General features: G+C 49.5%; 1 protein-coding gene across 1 annotated transcript in view; it reads right to left on the bottom strand.

The window, feature by feature from the left end:
* Positions 1 to 24,358, bottom strand: part of ANO2 (anoctamin 2) — a 320,612-nt gene that overhangs the window by 9,573 nt on the left and 286,681 nt on the right. The window contains exons 21-23 of the mRNA XM_032646986.1: positions 5,357 to 5,509; positions 4,930 to 4,982; positions 2,781 to 2,962 (exon numbers count right to left, since the gene is read on the bottom strand). Coding sequence (XP_032502877.1) covers positions 2,781 to 2,962; positions 4,930 to 4,982; positions 5,357 to 5,509 — 388 coding nt within the window. The remainder of the gene's footprint in view (positions 1 to 2,780; positions 2,963 to 4,929; positions 4,983 to 5,356; positions 5,510 to 24,358) is intronic.

Here is a 24,358-nt window from a genome sequence, read left to right as displayed (position 1 = left end):
TCAGATCTCAGAGGAGGAGGGAACTACCCCCTAGTCTGAGATCACGTGCTTCAGATGGAGATAATTTCACTTCCTACCCCTAACCCCATGGCCCCAAAGACCATGGAAAGCGTTGCATTCTTCTGGCCACAGCGATCGGCTCTGGGTAGGAAGTGCGTACTAATCCCAGCCAACAGGCGGCAGCAGGACTTTTGTTGAGACTGTTGGGAAAGAAGTGTAGGCTTTTTTTCCCGCTGGACTCGGACACAGTATCATACTGGCCTGTAGCTGCTGGCAGTCATCCAGTGTTTGAAACTACAGTCATCACTGACTACAGTAGGGTTGGAAGATGGAGAACGATTTGGTTTGGGCAGATTGAATCAAATCTACCCAACTAGAACTACCCTCGACTCAACAGAGAGGCATTAAAGTCCCTTTGTGTTTAAGCCAGTGTAAGCCACTGACATATCTGGAAAGCACATTCATAGTGTCACTGGAAGATGTGATGGTCAAGGACAAGGTCAGAGTCCCTTGGTGCTCTGGTGAGACTTGCGCTTCTAGACCAACTAAAGGGACAGCGTTAGCCTCGCTTCCCCACATGACAAGTCACACTCGTGCTGCAACCCCCCGAGCGTGGGCGTTGAAGCTTGTGTTCCTGGAGAGACGTGAGTCTTGCTTCCGGGTCTGTTGCTAGAAACCTCTGTGATCTTGGAAAACTCTTCAACTTTCTAAGCCTTGGTTTCTTTTTATGTAGAATGAGAGTTTCAACAAGGTGATTTCTGTACCTTCCAGTTACAAAAATGATTTTGTCCTCACTTTTCAGTGCCCGTTCGTTCAATGTGAAGGTGCTGACTGGTTCACCTACCCTGCTGGAGCAAATCTAAATGCTACCAGAAAAGGCCACCAGCTGGTCCAGACCCCACTGTACAGAGGATCTGCAGACCCAAATCCAGCACCATGGACAGACAGTCTGGCCCGCCAGCAGTGGCCCCTGGGCAACGCAGGGTAGTAGCCAAATCTGCCTACTCGAGTGACGACTTGTTATAGTCCCAGATGCGAAAATGCTAGAAACATCTAGGCTACATGAGTCAGTATCTGTGAATAAATGGACTTCTCTATTCTTAGATCTGGTCCCTGACTTTGAGCCTTTCTGGTTGGCTAGCGTGAAGCCCTAAAGTTATTGCTCCTGGGACCAGAATACCCTTCTATTTAAATCACATATTGGGAAGGTTGTTTAACTCAGTCATCTGGGTCGGGAAGACCAATTCGTTTTCTCCCTTTTGTGGTTCAGACTGAGTCTGAAAGAGGTTATTCCCCTCTGCCCTTTTTCTCTTTCCTTGTCCTTCTCTGATAAGTAGTGGAGAGTTTTCCGTTTCTCAGCTTCAATGATCCCTGTGCTGACAAATTACAACCATGACTCTAAGTTGGTCCTCTCAGGAATCCCAGCTATTCCCTCTAGGCGTTAGATGGAAATTGCCCCTTAGATTTCCGACCATCATTTTAAATGCAACATGATCGGAATCAAATTCATCTAATCTATTATAAATTAGATTCTCTTGGCATCTTCCCCATCCCTGTCAATGGACCCACAATTTCCCAGTCCTCTGGCTTCAGCCCAAACTTTGGAGTTATCCTTGATTCACACTCTCTCTCCTGTCTCTGGTACCCAGCTTTGTAATGTATGACATTAAGTAGCTCATCTTCTCCCTCCCTCTGAATTACTTCCACCTCTCTGGTCCATGCCTATCACCGGTCAAGTGTGAATGATGTAGCACCTCAGCTGCCCTCCTTGAGTTAGCCCAATTCTAGCCCATCTTCCTCTCTGAGACCGGATTAGTTTTCCTAAGCCCACACTTCAGCCTATAATTCCCTGGCCCTAAAAAGGTCCGTAACTTCCTATTGCATCACATTAAAATTCCTGTAAGGGGGCTTCCCTGGTGGCGCAGTGGTTGAGAGTCCGCCTGCCGATGCAGGGGACGCGGGTTCGTGCCCCGGTCCGGGAGGATCCCACGTGCCGCGGAGCAGCTAGGCCCGTGAGCCATGGCTGCTGAGCCTGCGCGTCCGGAGCCTGTGCTCCGCAACGGGAGAGGCCACAACAGTGAGAGGCCCGCGTACCGCAAAAAAAAAAAAAAAAAAAAAAAAATTCCTGTAAGATTTCGAGATCTCCCATTATCTACTTCATCCTACCAATTCAAATTCAACAACGCTTTGGCTTATACTACCCTAGGAGTTGCTCTCTATATTGTATTTCCTATATTATTCCCTATTATTATCTCCCAAGCACTCTCCTTGCCAACTCCAGCAGCTAGCCTCTAAGTGTTTAACGCCTCAGATTCGTCCCCATGACCTGGCCCAGGCTGACTCCATACCCAGGATACTCTCTCGTTTTGCCCTACAACTCCTCGTGGCCCCTCCAAGAAGCCTACCCTTTCCATTCCAGCCCTCACGGTTCTCCTTCTCCTTCGAACACTCATAAGGCTCGTGGCCCATACTAGACATAATCCGTGAATAACCTGCAGTGTGCTACCAGTTCTGTTTTCTTCCCAACCAGACCATAAAGCAGACCTTCCCTTGATGGTAACGACGAACCTATATACTTCTTTTATCTGCTCCATGGTGTCTAGCAAAAGGCACTCAATAAATATTGGTCAATTCACTGAAACTGACTTGTAGGGATCTGGGCTTTGGGGGTAGGAGACAGAAGCGAAGGAGAATAATGATGCAGTTCTAAGTTGTCCAGATAATTACTTGGACCTGCTGCTTCTAGTCCTTCGCTGCCCTCCTGCACCCAATTACTTTACCTGCAGAACTGAACCTCCTGGTCAAACTGTGAGTTCTCGGGCTGCGTTCCCTCCTTCAGCTGGCTGACGTTGAAAAAGGAGAGGGTGTGGTTGACAAAGCCATGCAGAGTCCCGTTGTGACTGTAGGAGTACTGATACACCAGGCGGGGAATGAAGTCAGAGGTGACCGCGATGACAAAAGCCTGGGGGTAGAACCACAAGCGCCTGAGGAACTGTCAGGATGGACACCGCGCGGGTGACGCAGGTCCATCTGCCCAAGAGACTGTCCCCTCCTGGGCTCTCCATCCAGAGGCACTGCTCCGATTGATACAGAGTCCTTGTCCCTGAGCTCACAACACTGACTTACCTGGCTTTTCCATCTTTGATACATGTAAGGAAACCCACAAGTCAGTGGCCGTCAAGAGAGTGAATTACAACCACCGAAGCAAAGGATACTAAGCCAGTTTGGACCATTTGGTGAGGGAGGGCATGAATCATCTCTGAGGTATCTGAATTGATGCTGGCATTGGCCATGCCAAAGTAGAGTGGAAGATTTTCTGAGAAAATGACTGAGAGTGGTGAGACGGCCACTTAAGTGTGACAGGCAAGGATACCAAATGGCCATATACTGAATACATCTGCCCCTGAGGGACACGAGAAAGCCAGGAACACCAAGGATATGGTTCCATGGTGAACCTCAGTTTGACCATCATCTCTCAGCGCTTTTTTAGCCCATCATACAATGGAAGTCGCTCTTTCATCCATTTTGCTTAGAAAAAGTGAGACATGGAGATGGAAGGAGTAGGTCCTGCTGGATGAAACGCACACACCCGACGTAGCGCCTGGCGTATCTAAGTTCTCTATAAATGTCTGTGGAGCAAACCAAACGACAAACGAACGACTAACTGTTCGGATGAGGAGGGACTTTCTGCAAAGAAAATCTTAAATCTTTTTGGCAGGTGTTTATACTGTCCTCGGCACCAACAATTAAAGCCCTTTCAAAAAATGCAGTTTAGGTATTGTTTTCTAAATGTATATACGAGTGTGCATGGCCATAACCATATTTGAGAGTGAGTAACGGACTTCTAATAATCACAGCTGTAACTAATGGAGCACGGGCCATACGTCCTTTCATCATCCCATTTAATTTGCAGACTATCCGACTTGGTGAGACTCTTATTCTCTCCCATTTCTTACAGATAAGAAGTCTTAGAACGGCCAAGGAAGTAAAACGTCCTGTCATTCCGTTGTAGATGAAAAGCGCTTGGTACTCAGGGGCTCTTTTCTAGAAGACACAACTCCAAAGTAGCTACTGATCAAACTGCACCTAATTTCTCAGCCTTGAGACGTGCACTTCCTACATCAAACATCCCACGTGTGACGGGCTGATCCCCTCTGCCTCTCTGCACACCTTGTGCCGTCTCGTGTTTTTATTCAGTAGCCAGGTCACGGCCAGAATCAGCGTCTCTCTCCCCAGGGAAAGGGGGCTGTGGCTTTCTTGATGTGCACTGAGCTGGTAGATACTGTCTCGGGAGACGGAAGAGGAGGCCCTGCCTGACCACCATCCATATGGAACACAGACGCCAAAGGAGCTGCTGGCTTGGGCCCAGCAGGATTTCCTGAAAGCGTGGACACATCTGGCAAGGCAGTTAAGGAGGTCAGAGCAGACAGGACCCCTCTTCTTCCATGTCCTATCTTAACCAAGCAGCGCCAGGGATAATTAAGACTTTACGTTGACAGCTTGGAGAAACGGTAATTAGGAACTGCGGGCTGGGCGATGATCCAGGTATTGTTCAGCTCCAGGGTAGAAACAGAAAGGAAAGAGATGCCTAGATATGTGCAATTCTTTCCTCATGATTTTTGGCTCCCACGAAAGATCTGATCTGGACTCTTAAGGCCAAGGTACACATTCTGGTGGGTAATTGCCTTTCTTGTTCTCAGCGAAATGAACGACAAAGCTGCACACCTCCGGCAACAGCCTGATGACTTAGAAGGCCTGTACGCGATACTAACGAGGGCTGGGGAGTGGGTGGGCGCGGGGCGCTGTCTTAAACAGAGCTCCAAATGGAAGAAGCTGGGAGGTAACAGGACAGGTTTCCTGCTCTGAGGACTCAGCTCCCCTGGAAAGCCCCTCCCACAGAGCAAGGGTGTCATGAAAGCAAGCACTTACGTTGATGATAACAGAGAACTTGCCGATGCCCGAGAGGATGTCAAACCAAATCCCTGTAAGATGGGGAAAAAAAGGGCGTCTGCCTCATTCCCACCCTCAGCCCAGTGATGACAAGGCTTCAGTCAGAGTGCCGCCTTGCAGGCAAGTTACCAGTGGAGCTCTGCCGGGCCCCCCGGGGATAGGCTTGTCTGGAAAGGCTTAGGTGCACCCCTGTCTGCAAAGCAGGGGGCTAGCGGGGGTGGGGGGGATACCGTGGCCTCCAGCACCGAGGAGTTAAGGATGAGGGGCTCGAAGGGGTGATAAGGAATGCTCCGGCCCTCCGGATGCCCGACATAGTGTGCGGGGGGCGGCCAGGGAGACAGGGGGAGGGTCGGAGGGAGGGGATGGGGATGGGCTGCGTCGCCTCTGAGTGATGCAGGGGACAGACCAATATCTTTGGTTCGCACAGCATCTGGCCGCCTCAGCTCCGTAACGAACTTCTTCGCATCAAGCCGCACTTCAATGACGTTGTTGAGGAGGGCGAACACCGGCGCCAGAGGAAAGGAGGCCACAAAGAGGGTGACAAAACCAAACTGGATGACTAAGAGAAAGAAGAGCACAAGAGGCAGAAGGATTTAGACGTATGTTTGCCTTGCAGCTCTAGCCCCTGTCTTTTCTGACCGGGGACTCTTGTCCACCTTGGGCTCAGGCTCCCTTTCCATCCTGCCCCACGGTAGGGGCATTTCTTTCTCAGCACCCACAGGCCTGGCAGTCAGTGCCATCACTTAGGTGCAAAGCTCTATTTAGTTGAGAAGATACCAAAAAAGGAAAAGTCTCCACCCCTTCCTTTCCACTACCTTTTATCTCCAGTCACTAACCCTGGTCAGTGAACTCAGAGGTTAACAAACTGCTTCAGCAAAGGTCCGGAGAGCAAATATTTTTTTTAAATTGAACTTTAGTTAATTTACAATGTTGTGTTAGTTTTAGGTGTACAGCAAAGTGATTCAAACTGAATCATATATATATATATATATATATATATATATATATATATATATATATATGTATACATATGTATCTTCTTATATACATATAATTTTCAGATTCTTTTCCATTATAGGTTTGTTTTTTTTTAGATGTTGGGGGTAGGAGTTTATTCATTAATTTATTTCTTTTTGCTGTGCTGGGTCTTCGTTTCTGTGCGAGGGCTTTCTCTAGTTGCGGCGAGCAGGGGCCACTCTTCATCGCGGTGCGTGGGCCTCTCACTGTCGCGGCCTCTCCCGTTGCGGAGCACAGGCTCCGGACGCGCAGGCTCAGCGGCCATGGCTCACGGGCCCAGTTGCTCCGCGGCATGTGGGATCCTCCCAGACCAGGGCTCGAACCCGTGTCCCCTGCATCGGCAGGCAGATTCTCAACCACTGCACCACCAGGGAAGCCCCCATTATAGGTTTTTTTAAATGTTGTGTCCATTATAAGTTACTATAAGATATTTCTGTGTCTGTGAGGCTGTTTCTGTTTCACAAATAAGCTTATTTGTATTATTTTTTAGATTCCACTAAAAATATCATACGGTATTTGTCTTTCTCCGTCTGACTCACTTCACTTAGTGTGATCATATCTAGGTCCATCCATGTTGTTGCCGGCGGCGATATTTCATCCCTTTTCATGGCTGAGCAGACAGTAACTATTTTTGTACGGTCCTGTCATAATGACCTAACTCTGCCTTTGCACAGTGAGCAGCTGTAGACAGATGCAGACCAGCAGGCTTGGTTGGGTTCCAATAAAACTTTATTTACAAGAGCAGTAAATAAAGTGGGCTGGATTTGTTTGCCAAGCCCCGATGTAACTTCAAAACCATCTCCCAAAGTCGGCCTCTTCTTCCGCTATCCACAGTTGCTACCTTTATTTAGAAGGCGGATTCATTCATCACAGGTGTACCGAGAGCTCCCTGAATGTCAGGCACTGTGCAAAGTCTTTAAGGGGGCAAAGGTCTGGACCCGCCTGTAAGGACCTGCCTTCAAAGAGCCTTCAAGGGAGAGGAATATACAAAGATGTGCAAGGAGACTTCACGTGTGCCAAGAGAGAAGGGAGGATGTACCAGACAAAGCGGAGACCGCAAGGAGAGAGCTCAAGCCTGCTTGGCGTGGGGACTAAGGGGAGTCTCCAGAAGGACACCTAAGCTTAGACTTGAAAGATGGGCCTGTCACTGCAGGGGGAGTGCATTATAGACTGCATCCAAGCCCTGGAAGCAGTGCGGGCAGAGGAGTGGAGGCGGCCTGTGCCAATCAGATGGCGTAAGGAGTCCAGGCCCCCATCGTTTCTACCTGGACAGCTGCAACCACCTCCTAGCTGGTTTCCTCGTGACCGATCTGCCCACACTTCTACGTCTGTTCAGCCCCAAGCGCCCAGTAATCCGATCCCATCACTTAACCTACTCACAAGCATTTCAGCTGGCTCCCCTCTGTTTACTGGATAGAATCCAGATCCCTTATCTTGGGACAGGGACTGGACCATCTAAACCCGAGCTACCTCTCTAGCCCCGCCTCCCGGAATCTCCCCACAACCATCATGCTTCTGCCTTCCCGGACTCTGAGCTTCTCACCGTTCGGATTTCTCCGCAGACACGTTAGCTCCTTCCCTTCCATGGCACACAAGGGAAGGAGCTAGCAAACTCCTATGCATCCCCAAGAACAGTCAAATGCCATCTTCTTGGTGAAGCCCGTTACCCCCTCCACTCCTTCCTCACCCTCTGTTACAGCCGCCATTGTGCCGTGCTGTGATCATCTACCCACATGCCTTCATTTCCCGCTAGAAAGGCAGGGATCCATTCCTTGTAGGGGCTCAGTACAGATTTGCTGATGCAAAGTCAGACCTGAGTCTCAGGAAAGTCAGTCTAATAGGATTTCCCTACTTATTAAGGCAAGTTATTTAACTTCTCTGCATCGTAGTCACTCCAGTTATAAATTGAGGATAACAACAGTACCCACCAAATAGGCTGACAAAAGGGTAAATGATTTTGCAAACATAAAGTGCTCAAAACGGTGTCTGCCATTTAATAACTGCTCAATAACGTTACCTGTTACGTGTACTGTTACTCTTATTGGGGTGCAGATGGCTGCAATGCATCCTGCATATGGACCCCTTAGACACACGTTTAAGGTGCAAACCCCGAAGGAGAGTCAGGAGGCCTGACTTCGAGCCCCGGATATGTTGCTCACTAGCCCTACGTCCCTGGGCAATTCTCTCTGTTTCATTGGGCTTCAGCATCCTCATCTTTAAGTTGAAGAGACCGGTTTAAATTCCCTTCAGGTCTGATTTGCTGTGATGCTGTAATTCTTATTCTCTTGGACAAATGTCAAGATTCTAGGATGTCCAAGTAAAGAATGAAAGACCAGGATCCAAACTTAAAATAAATTTGAAATGAAATGAAATAAAAAGTGTTCACAGAGGGATAAGCTTAACCACAGCAGAAAGTTCAAGACACAGAGCATGCACAGAACTTCACCCAGCACAACCGCTTCTGATTTGGCCCAGGGTTGAGGGCTAAGGCTTCTGCTAACTCAGCCCTATCACAGCCACGGTCCTGGATGCCCAGTGGGTTCTCGGCAGGCCCTACGAGACCAGCAGCTGCCAGCTGGTGACAAGATGCATCAGAAGGCACAGATTTGTCAAGGCCGGGTCCTTGGAACGACCGCCTGGCTAGCTAGCTGGCCGAAGGGGAGAAGAACTCTTCCCAAACAAGTGTGGGAGCCAGTTCAAGACGCAGCGCCTATCGTGTCTCTTCAAGGAGGCTTTGCTGAGTCAGGGGTGGGGTGAGGGCAATCGGGGGTGGAGGGGGATGGAATTAACAAGGAAAGCAAAACAGATGTTGGACTAGTTTTGTGAAACCTGTAAAATGCATGTCTGTATTTAAGTATATGGATGAACATATCTCTAGTTCTGGAGTTCCAAGTTGGTCTTCTTGATTCTGATGAGCTCAGGTCTACAGAGCAAATGTTCTTCTTATAAGCGACTTCCTCCAGCAGAACTGTATAAACTCTCCAAAGCCCCCATGAGGACTTAGCAAGGGGACTGATGGGGCAGGGAAGAGGCAAGTTACCTCCGAGTGACTACAAACACATACGGCAAGCCCTCTCCACACTCATGCAAACGGCACTCAGAAATCCAATGTCCTTCCAGGATCGCAGGGAAAAACAGGACTCTCCACTTCCTCAGCTTCCCTTCACATGAGTTCCAAAGGCAGATATGAAAGGCAGATATGAACCCTCTCCTCTGAGGCTGCCCTGAGGGTTTGCTTCTTCACCTTCACAACCTCTCCATCACAGGGTCCCTCTCTGTGCACACAACTTCCAGTGGTGACTCAACGCTAATAGTGCCCATAAGTGATCCCAACATCATAACATGTCTCTTTTTTGTTTGTTTGTTTGTTTTATTTGTTTGGTTGGTTTTTTTGCGGTACGCGGGTCTCTCACTGCTGTGGCCTCTCCCGTTGCGGAGCACAGGCTCCGGACGCGCAGGCTCAGCGGCCATGGCTCACCGGCCCAGCCGCTCCGCGGCATGTGGGATCCTCCCGGACCGGGGCACGAACCCGTGTCCCCTGCATCGGCAGGTGGACTCTCAACCACTGTGCCACCGGGGAAGCCCCATAACATGTCTCTTCTCTTTCCTCTTCCAGGCACGTCTGTGTGTTCAGCACCAGACAACCTTAAGAGCGTGGACTCAGCAAAGGCCAGTGATGGCCACAGTCCTGTGCCTCTTCTGAGGTTACTACAGGGTATCCTGGGCCAAGAGAAACCACCCTCTGAGGATGTCCCATTGCTGCAGGCGTTGCCTACCTGGACTGGGTACACTGCCTATTTCCAGGAATCAACCCAAAGAGGCAGAAACAAAGAGGAAGCTTTGTTTCATCTTGGGGAGAAAAAAACATAAAACCATAAACCTCTGGCATACAAATGTCAACTCCAAGACGTGCTTTTTTTGGTCAAAGGTCTAAATGCTGTATCAGGTGGGCATCCTTCCGAGGTCACTTCAGAGGACACAATGATATCAGCCTTACCAACACCAAGCCTGGCTTCTCAAAACAGCCAGCCTCCAAGAGGCTAAGAACAAGGCTGGAAATCCTCACTGGGCTGCATAATACAAGCCAGCTTGGCTCGACCAATAACAGATTAAACCTGGCCAAGCCATTTAGGGAGGAATTCATAAGTTGATTTTCAACTAAATCTTTACAAAGCCTGCTATAAAGTGCCCCAGAAATACCGAGCTGAAAGCATGCAGACTGGAAACCCTCATAGGCACAAACCCCACTGGGTTTTCTCTTCTCAATCCCCAGCCAGCCAGGCTCCTTTTAAAATATGCAGCTATCAGCCCCGTGCTGTCTGATGCCAGAGGCAATTAAGATCCTGGCCTTGATTACCTGGGCTTAGGTTAAAATAACAAAGACGAGTGGATTACACTCAACAACATAGCATCCAGAAAGGACATTCCAGGACAATCTGCTTAAAGAAGAAAATAATATATCAGGTGGGATAGAGTGGACTGGCCAGGATTGGTGGAAGAGCTCTTGATGGAACACAATTTGCTATTCAGTTATTTAAATTCTTCGGTAAATATATCTACCTTCCCGTCACACGCGATAACGTCCAGATCCCTGGTGTGGCACTCAAGACCCCTTGTGATCTGACCCTAACTTATTTTTCCAGACGCCATGTGCTCCCTACCCAGCCCCTGTGCTCAGGGCTGATACTGAGCTGGGGTGTTTGCAGATCAAGTCGGCCTGCTTTCCAACCATTTCAAAACCATTTGGACTTCCCCAAATTCATCAAGTTTCCCATACTCCTGAGCCTTTGTACGCACCATGGCAATGTCAATTTCCTTCTCTTCTTGCCTGCTGGATGGATTTACCATTTATGTTTCAGGTTCCACTCAAACTTAACCTTCTCTATGAAGGCTCTCCCCTACCCCACTGCTCACCCCTACCCCAGGCAGAACTGGGAGCCACGGGCACCTCCCCTCCTCACTCCCATAATGCCTTGCATGTGTCCCTCTACTTGTTTATTTGACTTGCTCCCTGGACGGCAACCCCCTTGAAACCACGGACATTTTTGACTCTTTTCCGAGGTCCCACAATTTTGTGTGGCACCCGTCCCATAGCAGATGTTTAGAGGTTATCTTGTTTCATAAACACAAACTTATTGTCACCAGCTGTAAACACAAAACAAACACGAGAAGAGGCAGACAGCTAAAATGTGTGAATGGGGCTTCCCTGGTGGCTCAGTGGTTGGGAGTCCGCCTGCCGATGCAGGGGATGCAGGTTCGTGCCCCGGTCCGGGGAGATCCCACATGCCACGGAGCGGCTGGGCCCGTGAGCCATGGCCTCTGAGCCTGCGTGCCCGGAGCCTGTGCTCCGCAACGGGAGAGGCCGCAACAGTGACAGGCCCGCGTACCGCAAAAAAAAAAAAAAAAAAAAAAAAATCTGTGAATGGAAATCACTGTGCTTAGTGATGGGGCGGGAGAGGGGGCCGTGAGGTTCTAACAAGTCCACACAGCACTTCTCAGCGCTGTCACACCCACAGAAGGGCTCGAAGAAAGTTGGTTGTAAAACCAATCAGTTAGGAAAGTCTAATTCTAAAGAAAATAACTATAGCTTTTTTTTGAAACTTTCTATAATTTAGTAAATTTAGAAATTTTATAATATAGTCTGCTTAAGGCAGCAGTGCCCCACTTTTTCGGCACCAGGGACTGGCTTCTTGGGAGACAGTTTTTCCACGGACGGGGGTGGGGGGTGGTTTTGGGATGATTCAAGCGCATTACCTTTATCGTGCTCTTTATTTCTATTATTATTACATTGTAATATATAAGGAAATAATTATACAGCTCACCATAATGCAGAGTCAGTGGGAGCCCTGAGCTTGTTTTCACTTGCCACTCACTGACAGGGTTTTGAAATGAGTCTGCAAGCAATTGGTTTATTATGGTCTCTGTGCAGTCAGACCTCTCTGCTAATGATGATCTGCATTTGCAGCCGCTCCCCAGCGCTAGCATCAGCGCCTCAGCTCCCCCTCAGGTCATCAGGCATTAGATTCTCATAAGGAGCACGCAACCTAGATCCCTCGCATGCGCAGCTCACGGTAGGGTTCACGCTCCTATGAGACTGTAATGCCGCTGCTGATCTGACAGGAGGTGGAGCTCAGGCGGTAATGCGAGCGATGGGGAGCGGCTGTAAATACAGATGAAGCTTTGCTCGCTTGCCCTCCGCCCACGTCCAGCTGTGTGGCCCGGTTGCTAACAGGCCACGGACTGATGCCGGTCCGTGGCCCGGGGGTTGGGGACCCCTGGCTTAAGGGGATTCAAAGCTGGGGGCTTAAGAGCCCTCCCTGTCGTGAACCGCTAATAAGCAACGCAAGGGAAGGACTCAGAGACATGTTGGCGTGAGTTTGTCTCTTCACTCGGGAGGCAGTTACTGAAAAGATTCAGCTAGTAACAGCCCATTAATATAAACACGTGGCTAAAAACACCACGGGAAGATCATCGCTGTTTATTTCATCAGCCTGTATTTCCAGGCTGTGCCCAGCGATGCCCTTCTCCTAAGGGCAAGGGAAGACACTGTGCACAGCAGCGAGTGTCTGGTGTAAAGAGAATTGCAAGTGTTGATGGACCACGTAAACAGGAAGAGATAACAAGAAGGAGGCACGTGAGCTGATTGCTTGGCATGGACCTCTATCGCCTAGGAAAATAGTAGCAGTCTTTACAGAAGTATAAGAAGGTTCTCAATGTCCATCATTCACCACTTATTCATTCATTCATTCACTCATTCAACCAACAAGCATCTATTGAGCACATCCTGGACACTGAGCACCGTGCTCGTTGCTAGGAAACAAAGATGAGTAATTACTGTGTCATCCTTCCAAGGGCTCACAGGATGCAGTGGAGAAGATGGACATGTAAGCAAATCCTGGCTGTGTGTTGGAGGTAGACCTCTAAGGGCAGCGTCAACAGACTGCAGTGAGTACCAGGGCAGGAGTAACTCACTCTCACCAGCGGGCCCGTGGAGGCTGCAGAGACTCACGACCGCTGGGCTTCACTTGAACAATTCAAAGAGGCATTCCTGCCAGTCACTCATCCAAACTCACAGACTACTCAGAAAATAAAGACAGTAAGTGGAATCCCCTTTCAACCTGCATAGGGTCACCTGGGGTTTATATAATGGATCAGATTCAATTCAGAAACCCTGGAAGTCATAACAGGAAAGACTCGCCTTGAAGTCACAGCTTGAGTATTAAGCATTTACTGCCTACAAGTCATCACAGCACCAGGACAGATCAGCAAGCCACATTTTCTCCATTTCTTTGTGATTAAGGGAGACTGGGTCCCCACCTTTCCTCACTCCCATGTGAACTGTGAAATATTAACTCCTTCAGCTGAAGGAGGGAGGAACAATGACTTTCTGAGAGTCCCACTACTCAAGAACTCAGAGTCTATTTGTAACAGCTGATTTTAGGTTGATAGTAGGATAGAGACCAGTCCATTAGCAGACCTCTTCGCTGCCTTGGGAACAGAGCTTAGGGTCGTGAGACTCTGCAGACATGAACCCCGCTGATGGCCACAGAAAAAGGCAGAAGAACATGGTTCTCAGCCACAGGGAGCTAAAAGGCCTGGAGACTATGGTCTTCTGCAAAAATGTGCCCATTGCTCCTGTTCTATCTCCTCTGAGCAAAACTCCAAACCCTCAGAGGTCATGAAGCTTCAACCAACAATTCCTAAACACCTACCATGTGCAGGCAGCGTGCTCTCTGGTTCATAAAGTAATCTTCAGTGTCAAGGATTATTATCTCCATTGTACAAGTGAGACAACAGCCTCAGAGAGGTGAAATAATCTTCTCAGGGCCACACACCTAGAACTCAATGAAGCTCCGGAACAAAGATAGTTTCTGATGCCAAGGGAGTGCAAGGTCCTTTCACTGCACCAAAATATAAATATGCAACCCTAAGGCAACAGCATTCCTCCCCCCTGCCTAGTTACTCCCACACATCTTAGGTTTCCTTTATTGTACCTTCTCTGATCTGATCTCTTTTTGTCAGAGAATGAACTTTTATTGGTACCAGCATCCCCACCGATCTGTACAGGTGTTTTACCTCCCCCAAGTGTCTTCATGCACGTACATGTGTCTTCTGCAGGGGGCACACTGCAGCTGAACCTGATGTTTTCTGTGCCATCGCTCCTGTCTGCCCTGCATTCGTGGCACCTCAAAAATCTTACATCAGTTTCTTAAAAGTAGAGAGAACTGGCTTCCCTGGTGGCGCAGTGGTTGAGAGTCCGCCTGCCGATGCAGGGGACACGGGTTCGTGCCCCGCTCCGGGAAGATCCCACATGCCGCGGAGCGGCTGGGCCCGTGAGCCGTGGCCGCTGAGCCTGCGTGTCTGGAGCCTGTGCTTTGCGGCGGGAGAGGCCACAGCGGTGAGAGGCCCGCGTACCACAAAAAGAAATAAAAAAAAGAATTAAAAAAAAAATGGTGAAATTTACAAAAAAAAAAAAAAAAGTAGAGAGAACTGAGTTTGCGAGCTCTACTGATTCGTTTCTGAATTTCCAGCCAATGTTTACTGAGTGAACAAATGAATGGCCTGCTTACTCACTCCTGTTTACTTTTTCCACCTGCAAAATGGGATGTGAGGGCCAGTTACCCACGCATCCTTCCTCTCATCCATCCATCCATCCATCCTCCCATTTACCCATCTGGGCTGGGGTAATGCAGTCAGTGAGGTGGAAAAGCAATGAAAACAGTCAAGCCTGAAGAGAAGTTCCCGAGCAACAAATCCCTGAGGACCTTTGTTTGCCCTTACCTCTTCCCAAAGGGCTGGGGCAAAGTCAATGAAAGGAACACATAAGTTTATGGTGTCTTAGAAAAAAGGAAATAAAGAACAGAGAAACGAGGGAGACACAAATATGCAAACTCTAAGGACCCACAACTGGGCTGTGGTTGAGCAACAAAGTTCACTCGGAGCTTCCTGGTTGACAGAGCAACAAGAGAAATGGGAAAAAGCGAGAGTTCTCAGTATTTTAACCTAAAACACTGCCTCAATTCATTCACTCACTCAGGCATTCCTCGAGCACTGACTGGGCATCTCGTCTACGTCAGGAGCCTTCCAGGCATGGTATCTAAGTACACTCTTGCCTTTTCTCTTAAGTCTTCATGGGGAAAGGGGCTCCTAGCACAGACAATGATGAGCAATGTGCGCGTCAAAAGAAAAGGAGAGACTTGACCTGCAACTCACCCTCCTCCCCAGAAATACCATAACAAGACCCTAGATGCTGCCTGAATTGTGTTTAAATGGCATTTGGAGAAGACGGCAGGTGCCTGATTATCCGGTGGGATGACTCAGTTTGTATAAACAGGATGGCTCAGGGAAAGGAATTTCCTGGTTCTTTGAGCCGTTGCCTTTGTAACGCACACATTTGGAGTCATGTGACAGAATGCAGAGGCTTCAGCACTGATGCTGTACAGATATTCTGTAAAGTTTCGTCACTTACAGCTAAGGCAGCCTTGGGACTGGTTTTCTACATCAGTCTCTTTTGGAAACTTGGAAATTACCCAGTGTGGTCCCTACTGTCCACGACTAAAGAATATGAGAGCTGGAAGGACTCTTGGGTGTCACCTGTCACCACTCTCTCTGGAGCCTCAATCTCTTCTACTCTTTATTTAATAAGTGACCACGTTGACTTGACCATTTCCATGGTAGGCTACTCAGTGATGCCTGTAGCCAGCTCTTTCTGTTGTTCTTTATTCTCTGGCTCATTTGCAAGTCACTGAGACTTTGGGATATTTGTTACAAAGCATTATCATACTAGGAGTTGACTATTACAAGGGGTATTTTGCCTGACCTACCCAGATAATTTTACAAGTCCATCCATTTGTATTGCTGAACAAGACCTGCCCTTAGCAGGATAGCATCCCTTAATTAAAAGCACCTCAAAATAAGGAACCTTGGCCCCTGGGGGGAGGGGGAGGAGACAGACTGTCCCAGCTATATCAATACATCAGGGTGTCTGGAGAGCTTTGAAAATGGTGATATCTGTAGTATCTAATTATCACTTTGTCTTCAAGGTCCTCACTACAGGATCACCTCTTTCATTCTTTATTCTTCTTCCTTCATCTTCAAGCTTTTATTGAGCACCTACTGTATGCCAGGCCCTGTGGTCAGGTGTTGTGAATAAGACACAAGAAGCTCCCATCACAATTTAGTGAATAACAGGAAGCTAAGTTGTCGGCCCTCAATTGCATCACTTATTTATTTGATAAAATGGTGATAAAACTTTACCAAGAGAGTCTTTTGGGACTAGTCACCAAACTCCTCTTAGAGGATTAAATTCCGGCCTACGTTTTTATGCCAAATTCCACTCTGTAGAAGTCAAAGGCTGTGAGTGTCCGGAGGCCTTAGCTCGCAGCTCTTAAAGCAACTGAAGAAATTCCTCTCGTCAGGCCTTGAGGAAAACTCCGCAACTGGGCTGTGCGGGGTCTGTGGCGAAGGAGCTTGAAGCCCGCTCTGAGGTGGGCGACAGTGATGATTAATGTCATGGCTGCTCCTGGGCCAGTATTCTTCCCTCCGCTCGGAGCCAGGGAAGGGGGATTACCCTTGAAATCCTTAGTAAGCTCTTCAGGAAAAGGGTTTGACATTGGAGATTCCCTCGAAAGCTGACTGCTCCCCTCCCAGGTTTTTGCAGCCTAATCCCTCCCTCTCCCTCTTGGGTTTCTCTTTGTCTGGGGCCAGCCCAGCCCCACCACCCATCCTGCCCATACGGGGCTCCCCACCACCGCCGCCCCCTCCTCAGGCCGACTCCCAGCCTCCCCTTCGCCTCGTGGCCCCTCCCCCCAGGCCTGCTGTGCTCCAGTTCCAGCTCAATTTAGAAAAACGTAAATATAATACATCTCTCCCTGCCCCCTCCCTCTTCTGACGACCTGCCTCACCATTACAACCGACAGGCCCCAGTGGGGCTCAGTGCACTTCCTGTCAGCATGGGTGGTCCTGGGGATCATGGGGAAGGAAGCTGACAGCTGAGAGCAGGGCCAGGGATCACCGTGTCAGGCACACCAGAGGGAGCGGGCAGCTTTGGCTTCACTGCTCTCATTTTTGTTAAAGCCCAAGACAAGGGCCTTTCTGGGCCTGGGGAGGTCTATCCCACTGGGACAGAAAGAGGAAACCTCACTCTGCCCCATGCCTCCACTGAAGTCCAAGTTCCTATTGGTCCTGACGGGATTCTCCTGTGGAATGGTCTGCAGAAGACTCTAGTCTCAGTTCCACTAATGGGTCTTCGGGGTGACCTGAAGCAACTTGTATCACACCCTGGGCCTCCCGGTTTTGAGATGCACTGTCGAGCTGGTATGTATGAACTAGGATGTCAGCACTGGAAGGGACCCTGGGGGTAATCTGGCCCAGGTGAGGGACCCTGGGGGTTACCTAGTCCAGGAAAGGGACCCTGGAGGTGATCTGGCCCAGGTGAGGGACCCTGGGGGTGACCTGGCTTGAAAGTCTTAATTCTTATCGAGACACTCGATGAATAGACGATTCTCTGCACCACTTGCTTCTACTGGGGTAGTGAGGTCTCGTCCCTGCAGACACCTCCCTGCTCTCGCACTCAAAACTCATCTAGAAATGTGCGACGGTGAGGGTGACACTGACCCTGTTTTACCTTTTATGCTCTTTGAAGTATATTAGCAGTACTAGCACCTTACTGGTGACACATTACACGACTGGTTAAGACCAAAGCCAGTGGGTTGCACCTCTGCAAGGAAAAACTCATCATCTGGTCTAACTCCCTATGATACTGAGGAGGAAACGAGGTCCAGAAAGACGCTGTGACGTGTCCAAAGTCACCCTGCTGGATGCAGGCAGAGCCAGATTCACATCCAAGACCCCTGAAGCCCTGGGAAGGCGGGAAGGAGAGATACTGCTCCCTTTACCCTACAGGGATCATCTGAAGATCCAAGGGGCTTTGAAGACAGGGGTGCAGAGAAATGGGAAGTCATGGTATGACTGCCATTGCGGAGCCTTAGGCATCCAGGGGGATGAAGAAACTATTGCCTCCAGCAAGGTTCTGACGTCTGGACTTCTGTCTTCTCTCCCACCAAGCTCTTTCGCAGTGCGCTACCTGTGAGCAGCACGGACATGGACGGGCTCACATTACTCCTTCTCCTGTTTCCCTGGCTTAGCCCCTGGAAAGGAGCTCATAATAGGCCTGGGGTGGGGGAGGGGAGAAGGCAGCCGCGAAGGGGAGGGGGACTGGGGGCGTGGAAGGAGGCGGCGGCGAGAAAGAGAAAGAAGGATAGCCGCCACTCTCCATAATCCACTCGCGGGATTATCAGCCTGTTATGAGAGTTGACGCCAGCACTACTAGGAGTTAAGATTCTTTCTGCCCGGATAGGGCAAAGCTAGGTAAAGGATACCCTCGTTTATTCAGTCACCCCTTTGCAGACTTCTCCAATGTTTTCCGGGCCCATGCAAGGCCCTGAAATTAGCTTCCAGTGGGGCATGGCTGTCTTGGGAGGCGGCTTGTCTGAAACCCTGTGAGGGAGGGGGACTAAAATACTGTGGAAGGGGGGAGGGGCGAGGGGAGGGGAGGGAAGGGACCCTTTGAGGAGGAGGTGCCACAGAACCGGTTTTGTCCACGGGGGGTGAGAAGACACAGGGAGTGCCAGGGCAAGGGGCACAGACACGGTCAGGCAGAAACAGGGCGACGTGTGGGCTGTAGGTGAGGGGCAGTTGGTGGGCTCACTGTGGCGGCACTCAGGACGCGTAAAAGAATCTCAGGGCGAATAACTGAAAAGCTGCCTCACCAGGGCCTTGCTCAGGATGTGGGGACGCTAGAGGCTTCTGAACGGTGGATGATAAGACCAACACCACTGGAGCAAAAGAATCAGAAGGCTGTAGGTGGATGCTGGCGGTTGTGAGGGCGTGGCAGGGAAAGCACCAGGGTAGGAGGCGAAGAGGCTGAAGGGAATGGAAGGAGCGACTTCCAGAAACACTCCAGAGGAAGACCAGCCCTGCCGGAGGGGAGGTGTGCAGACAGCAGCGAGGGAACAGTGATGTCTTGGCTTCTGAGCCAGGGGCCTGGAGGGTGGTGAGACCATAAATGTGGTGGAGAACCCGGAAAAGAGTCATGGAACCAAGTCTCTGAGCCGACGGGCTGAGAAGTTTTCCCCAAGATGCAGTCTCTTCCTGGCCTCATCTGAAGTCTCAGAACAAGCCTGAGGGGGCTTCCCTGGTGGCGCAGCGGTTGGGAGTCTGCCTGCCAGTGCAGGGGACGAGGGTTCGCGCACTGGTCTGGGAGGATCCCACATGCCGCGGAGCAACTGGGCCCGTGGGCCACAGTTGTTGAGCCTGCACGTCTGGAGCCTGTGCTCCGCAACGAGAGAGGTCGCGGTAGTGAGAGGCCCGCGCACCGCGATGAAGAGTGGCCCCCGCCCGCCGCAACTGGAGAAAGCCCTCGCGCAGAGATGAAGACCCAACACAGCCCAAAATAAATAAATAAATAAATTTAAGAAAACAAGCCTGAGGTGGCAGCTGGGAGACGAGAGTCTTGTTCTCAGTGCAGAGTCTGTCCTGCCTCTGTCGGCACTTTCTGGAGAACCCAAGGAAGCTCGGTGAGTAAGCAGTCACAGGCTGGGGGCAGAGGAGACGGACAGTCCTCGGTCACACACCTCTGCTAAGGCACAAGGGAGCCAGAGACCCCCAGCCTCTCCGAAGCAAGCAGAGGGGGCTGCATTTGTTCTGTGACAAGGAGGCCCTTTCCTGTAACCGCTGGCCCATCTCTCTCTGCCTCTAGACCCCGAGGTCCCGGAGGGCCCGGCCCCCTTCGATGCCTCTGTGCCCCGAGTGCCTGCTCGGGGCCTGACACAGTATTGCCCCCGGCGTGGAGGGGAGGGGCGCTGCAGGGGCCAGGATGTGAAACTGGGTTGAGTTTCAGTCCAAGTCTGGGGGAGGACCCTGCCCTCTGCCCACTTCCACAGGGATCAGTGACTGGATCCCTGAAGGCCAAGGAGCAAATGAAAACCAGAGTGACTTTTCTTGGAGGGAAACTCTGATGATAAACGTGTCTCGCTTTGGTCTTGGGAGATGAAAACTGCTGCATATTAAAAATAATAAAAGGACTTCTCTGGTGGTCCAGTAGTTAATACTCTGCGCTTCCACTGCAGGGGGCGCGGGTTCAACTCTGGTCGGGAACTAAGATCCCACATGCCGTGCAGCGTGGCCAAAATAATAATAATAAATACGACCACCGCGAAATGGGAGGCCGGCCCAGATACCACGGGATAAAGAGCAAGGAGGCCTCAGTTTCTCTGCCACGGAAGGAAAGGGAGTGGGAGGGCCATTCCTTCAAGAAATAGTTTATTGAGCCCTTACTATGTTCCAGGAGCAGGGCTGAGTGTTGCAGCCAGACAGGAGTGAGACTCAGTGTCTGCCCCAGAGCACTGCCATTTCCTCCTGTGCCAAAGCAGGTACAGGAGAAGAGAAGAACTGAGGATGGGAGAACTGAACAACGATTCTAGGAGATGTGTTTGAGCCTGAACAGCTCAGCAAGAACTTGCAGCAAACAGGCCAACACGGAGGTTTAGACCCACCAGATGCGCACACGTGGGTGTCCTCAGACGCTGCGCCTAGCGGGTCTGAACTTCATCTGAAAGGACGTCAGTAACCAATGTTGAAGGATTCTAAGTAGGAAAGATAATACGTTCTGGATTGCCTTTTAGAAAAGCTATTTTAAAAGCTGGGAGGGAAAAGGCAAAGAGGGAGTGGAGAAAGAAGCAGTTAGGACGCATTTGCAGTCATTCAAAGGAGGAAGGGTGAGGACTTACATGGAAATCCAAAATTCTTTGTAGAGACTGTAGACCAAGAAAGCCACCCTGTCATGTCAGTAAACAAAGGATGCTGGGGCCATCAAGCCATCAGCTGCTGCAGTCCCCATCCTGTACACCCTGAGGGGATTCAGGATGGGGAAAAAAAACCAGGATACTGGCCCCAGATAGCTGAGGTGCATATCACAGGAATGATTTGAGTGAGCCCGGACTCCTGCATCTTCCTGTACAGTACTGAGCAAAGCGCTGAAGTCATTAACTTGAGAGGTCTGGTTTTTCCTTAGTTAACAGTAATCTTTTGATGCTCCAACTACCTGTTTTTTTTTTGTTTGTTTTCTTGTTTTTTGCAAAAGTCTCCCAGGCTTAAAACTCCTCCGCATGCCTGCCGAATAAAACGCAATTCTCAACTCTTAGGTGGTGCGATTTCTTTTTCAGTCGACAAGGCAAAGCCAGTGAGGTAAGGAGCCGTGGATAAAATAGAGTCTGGATCTTCCGGAGCAGGCCTCTCCCCAGCTAGATGTGATGCAAAGTCAGAAAGGAGTCACGGAAGAGAAGTCGGGGTCTACACCGACTCATGGATGCGTCTCCCGAATGCTGAAGTTCAAATTTGCAACTTGGTGAGATAACTTGGATGCAGCTGCAAGGGTGTAGATGCCCTGGTCTCTGGGGGGAACCTGCCCATGCGTTTCCATCAGCGAGGTCATTCTTACATGTCTTGGTGGGCACATCCAGAGAGCAGGGGAGACTGACAGCTCTTGTCCCTTCAAAATAACAATCTGACCTTTACTCCTAATAAATAAGGAAATGTACAACCGCCAGTGCACCTCCTTTTCTATTCAGGGTTTGACAGGACTGTAAGCTCATGACTGAGAAAAATGAGACCCCCTATAATGACAATGTCAATGACAAGAAGAAATTCATCTCCTCACCCTTTGAGGCCTGAGGGCCTCAAAGCTTGGGCTGCATTTAAGAAACCAGAGGAGGCTCTAAGAGGGATAATTGAATTCCGGAGTCAGGAAGACAATAGTGATTATTTTTTGGATGACTAGAGGAACAAACATTTGTGGGTTTGAGGTAAACAGATGACAGAAAGAGCCCATCTGAGACGCCAGACTTGACAAGCAGAGCCCTAAGACCTTTGTGTTCTCTGGAGGGACAAGTATCTTGGAATGTTTATATCTCAGGCTTCTGGGTGTGATTCTTAGAACTGCCTTGGAACCTCGTACCCTCAGTCTTTAAACATTACTGTCTGATCCTACTGCCTGATGGGATGGGAGGAAGCTCCAGGGCTCACTACATGCAGGGGCTTCAGACTGTTTTTAGTCAATTCCTAGATTAAAGAGAGAGAAACCAGGCACTTGACACTAACAATGGCAGCTGATAGTCACTGAGAGAGTATCCAGACCACGTGTTTTACCTACTCCAGATTCATCTCCTGGTTTTCAGAAGCATCCTACAAGGTAGGAGCTATTTTCATCAAAGGATGCCACTTTTCAGGTGAGGAAACCTGGCCTGGCTGACCTGAAGCATCAAGCCATGTAGGACAGGAAGCCTGGCAGTTGACCCCAGAGCCAGCCCACCCTTAACCACACTTAGCCTACACTGCTAGATGAAGTCATCGTTTGGTAAAGTTTATTCTGCGGCCTCGTCTTTGATCGTACATGGGATCAAATACTCCCTGAAAGGGTGAAGAGGATAATCCAGAGATATTAGGGATGAAAGACATCTAACTCAGAAACATTGTCCTCGGACCTCCCTGGCAGTCCAGTGGGTAAGACTCCACGCTGCCAATGCAGGGGGCCCGGGTTCGATCCCTGGTCAGGGAACTAGATCCTGCATGCGTGCTGCAACTAAGAGTTTGCACGCCGCAACTAAAGATCCCACATTCTGCAACTAAGACCCGGAGCAGCCTAAATAAATACATAAATAAATGTTTTTGAAAAAAAGAAACATTGTCCTTGCACTTATAGAAAATATAAAATAAAATAGTCATGTCTCTAAAATGACTGATAACTTAGCAAAATGGCCTAAAGGGCTCTGTGAGTTTCTGTGGAACCCAGCATGGAAAGCCCATGTGTGGTCCAGGCTTCCTCCCCCCAGACAAGGCTGAATCAATATCAACCTGAATTGTTGGAGAGACTGTCCTGGTCTCTAAACTTGTTCCTCCCTCTGGGTGCCTTATAAATATTTCATGAATGAAAGAATGAATGAACAAATGAATGTGTCCACCTGTGCTTCCTCATTCCCTCTCCATTCCCCCCCTGCACTAGCTGCCCATTTTCCTCAACAGAAACAGAGTTCATACATAGTCACAGCACCGACCGAGATTTTACACCTGCTCCCTATGGCCTGATGCAAAATGCAAACTTGTCAGATCTTCCTTAGAGTTCTCCAATAATCCCTGGTCTTTCTCTGTTCCCTCCCTACCCCAAAACCATCATTTGCTTTGTCAACAGCTACTCACGGCCATGAGACTCTTTGGACTTGCCAGTCCTCTGCCTTGGAATGCTCTCCCTTACTCAGATTATTAATAAGTGGACCCTCAGAATCAGAAGGGATCTTGTGGATCAAGACCAATCTCCTACCTGGAGCTGGAAACCTCTTTTTTTTTTTTGTGATACGTGGGCCTCTCACTGTTGTGGCCTCTCCCGTTGCAGAGCACAGGCTCCGGACGCGCAGGCTCAGCGGCCATGGCTCAAGGGCCCAGCCGTTCCGCGGCATGTGGGATCTTCCCAGACCGGGGCACGAACCCGCGTCCCCTGCATCGGCAGGCGGACTCTCAACCACTGCGCCACCAGGGAAGCCCTGGAAACCTCTCTAGAACATCCTTGATCCACCATCAACCAAGCCCTGCTTTGAAAACGATCTTTCATTTTCCACTTAAAATTATTAAAAACTTACCTCTGTTAAGAAACCTGCCCTCATTAATAAATAAAGGCATTCATTCCCTCACTCGTCTTTGTTTATCAGACACGTTGAGTGCCTGTCACGTGCCAGGGAATGTGCTGGGTTCTGGGGAACATGAAAAGTCATGGGCCTCACTCACTGCTCTTTAGATGGGTCTGCAAAAGAACGGCTATTACCATAATTCTGTAAGATACACCATCAGTGTGTGCACCAAATGCAACACTGGGACAGAAAAGGAAACAGTTAATGATTCCTCTCAGCAGGAATGGGGCTAGGAAGACTTCACAGAGGAAGCACTGTGAAAAGCTAAGTCTTAAAGGATGAGTCTGGAATATTCACGTCAACAGGTAGAATGAGGTGGGCATGGGGGCTGGGAATCTCAAGCTGAATGGATACTGACCATTCTTTCCTTACCACTTGACTTCAGGGTAATAAATAATTGGTACCCATTGGAAGAGTATTTCGTACACGGTCTATGGCGAAGGGAATTGGTCTAGTCCTTTCAGAAAGCAATTTGGTAAAACAAATCAAGAACCATACAATGGCCATCCTTTAGATCTAGCCATCACATCTGGGGGAGTATATCTTGAGGAAGTAATTACAAATGTGGAAAAGATTACATGCATGAAAATAATATATACTGGATTTGTGAAAATAGGGGAAAAATTGGAAACTGAGCCTCCAATTCACTTCCT

Source organism: Phocoena sinus, chromosome 10 (assembly GCF_008692025.1).
Source record: "Phocoena sinus isolate mPhoSin1 chromosome 10, mPhoSin1.pri, whole genome shotgun sequence".
NCBI classification, from domain to species: Eukaryota; Metazoa; Chordata; class Mammalia; order Artiodactyla; family Phocoenidae; genus Phocoena; species Phocoena sinus.
The sequence above is the reverse complement of the archived record's forward strand: the minus strand, read 5'-3'. Positions and strand labels throughout refer to the sequence as shown.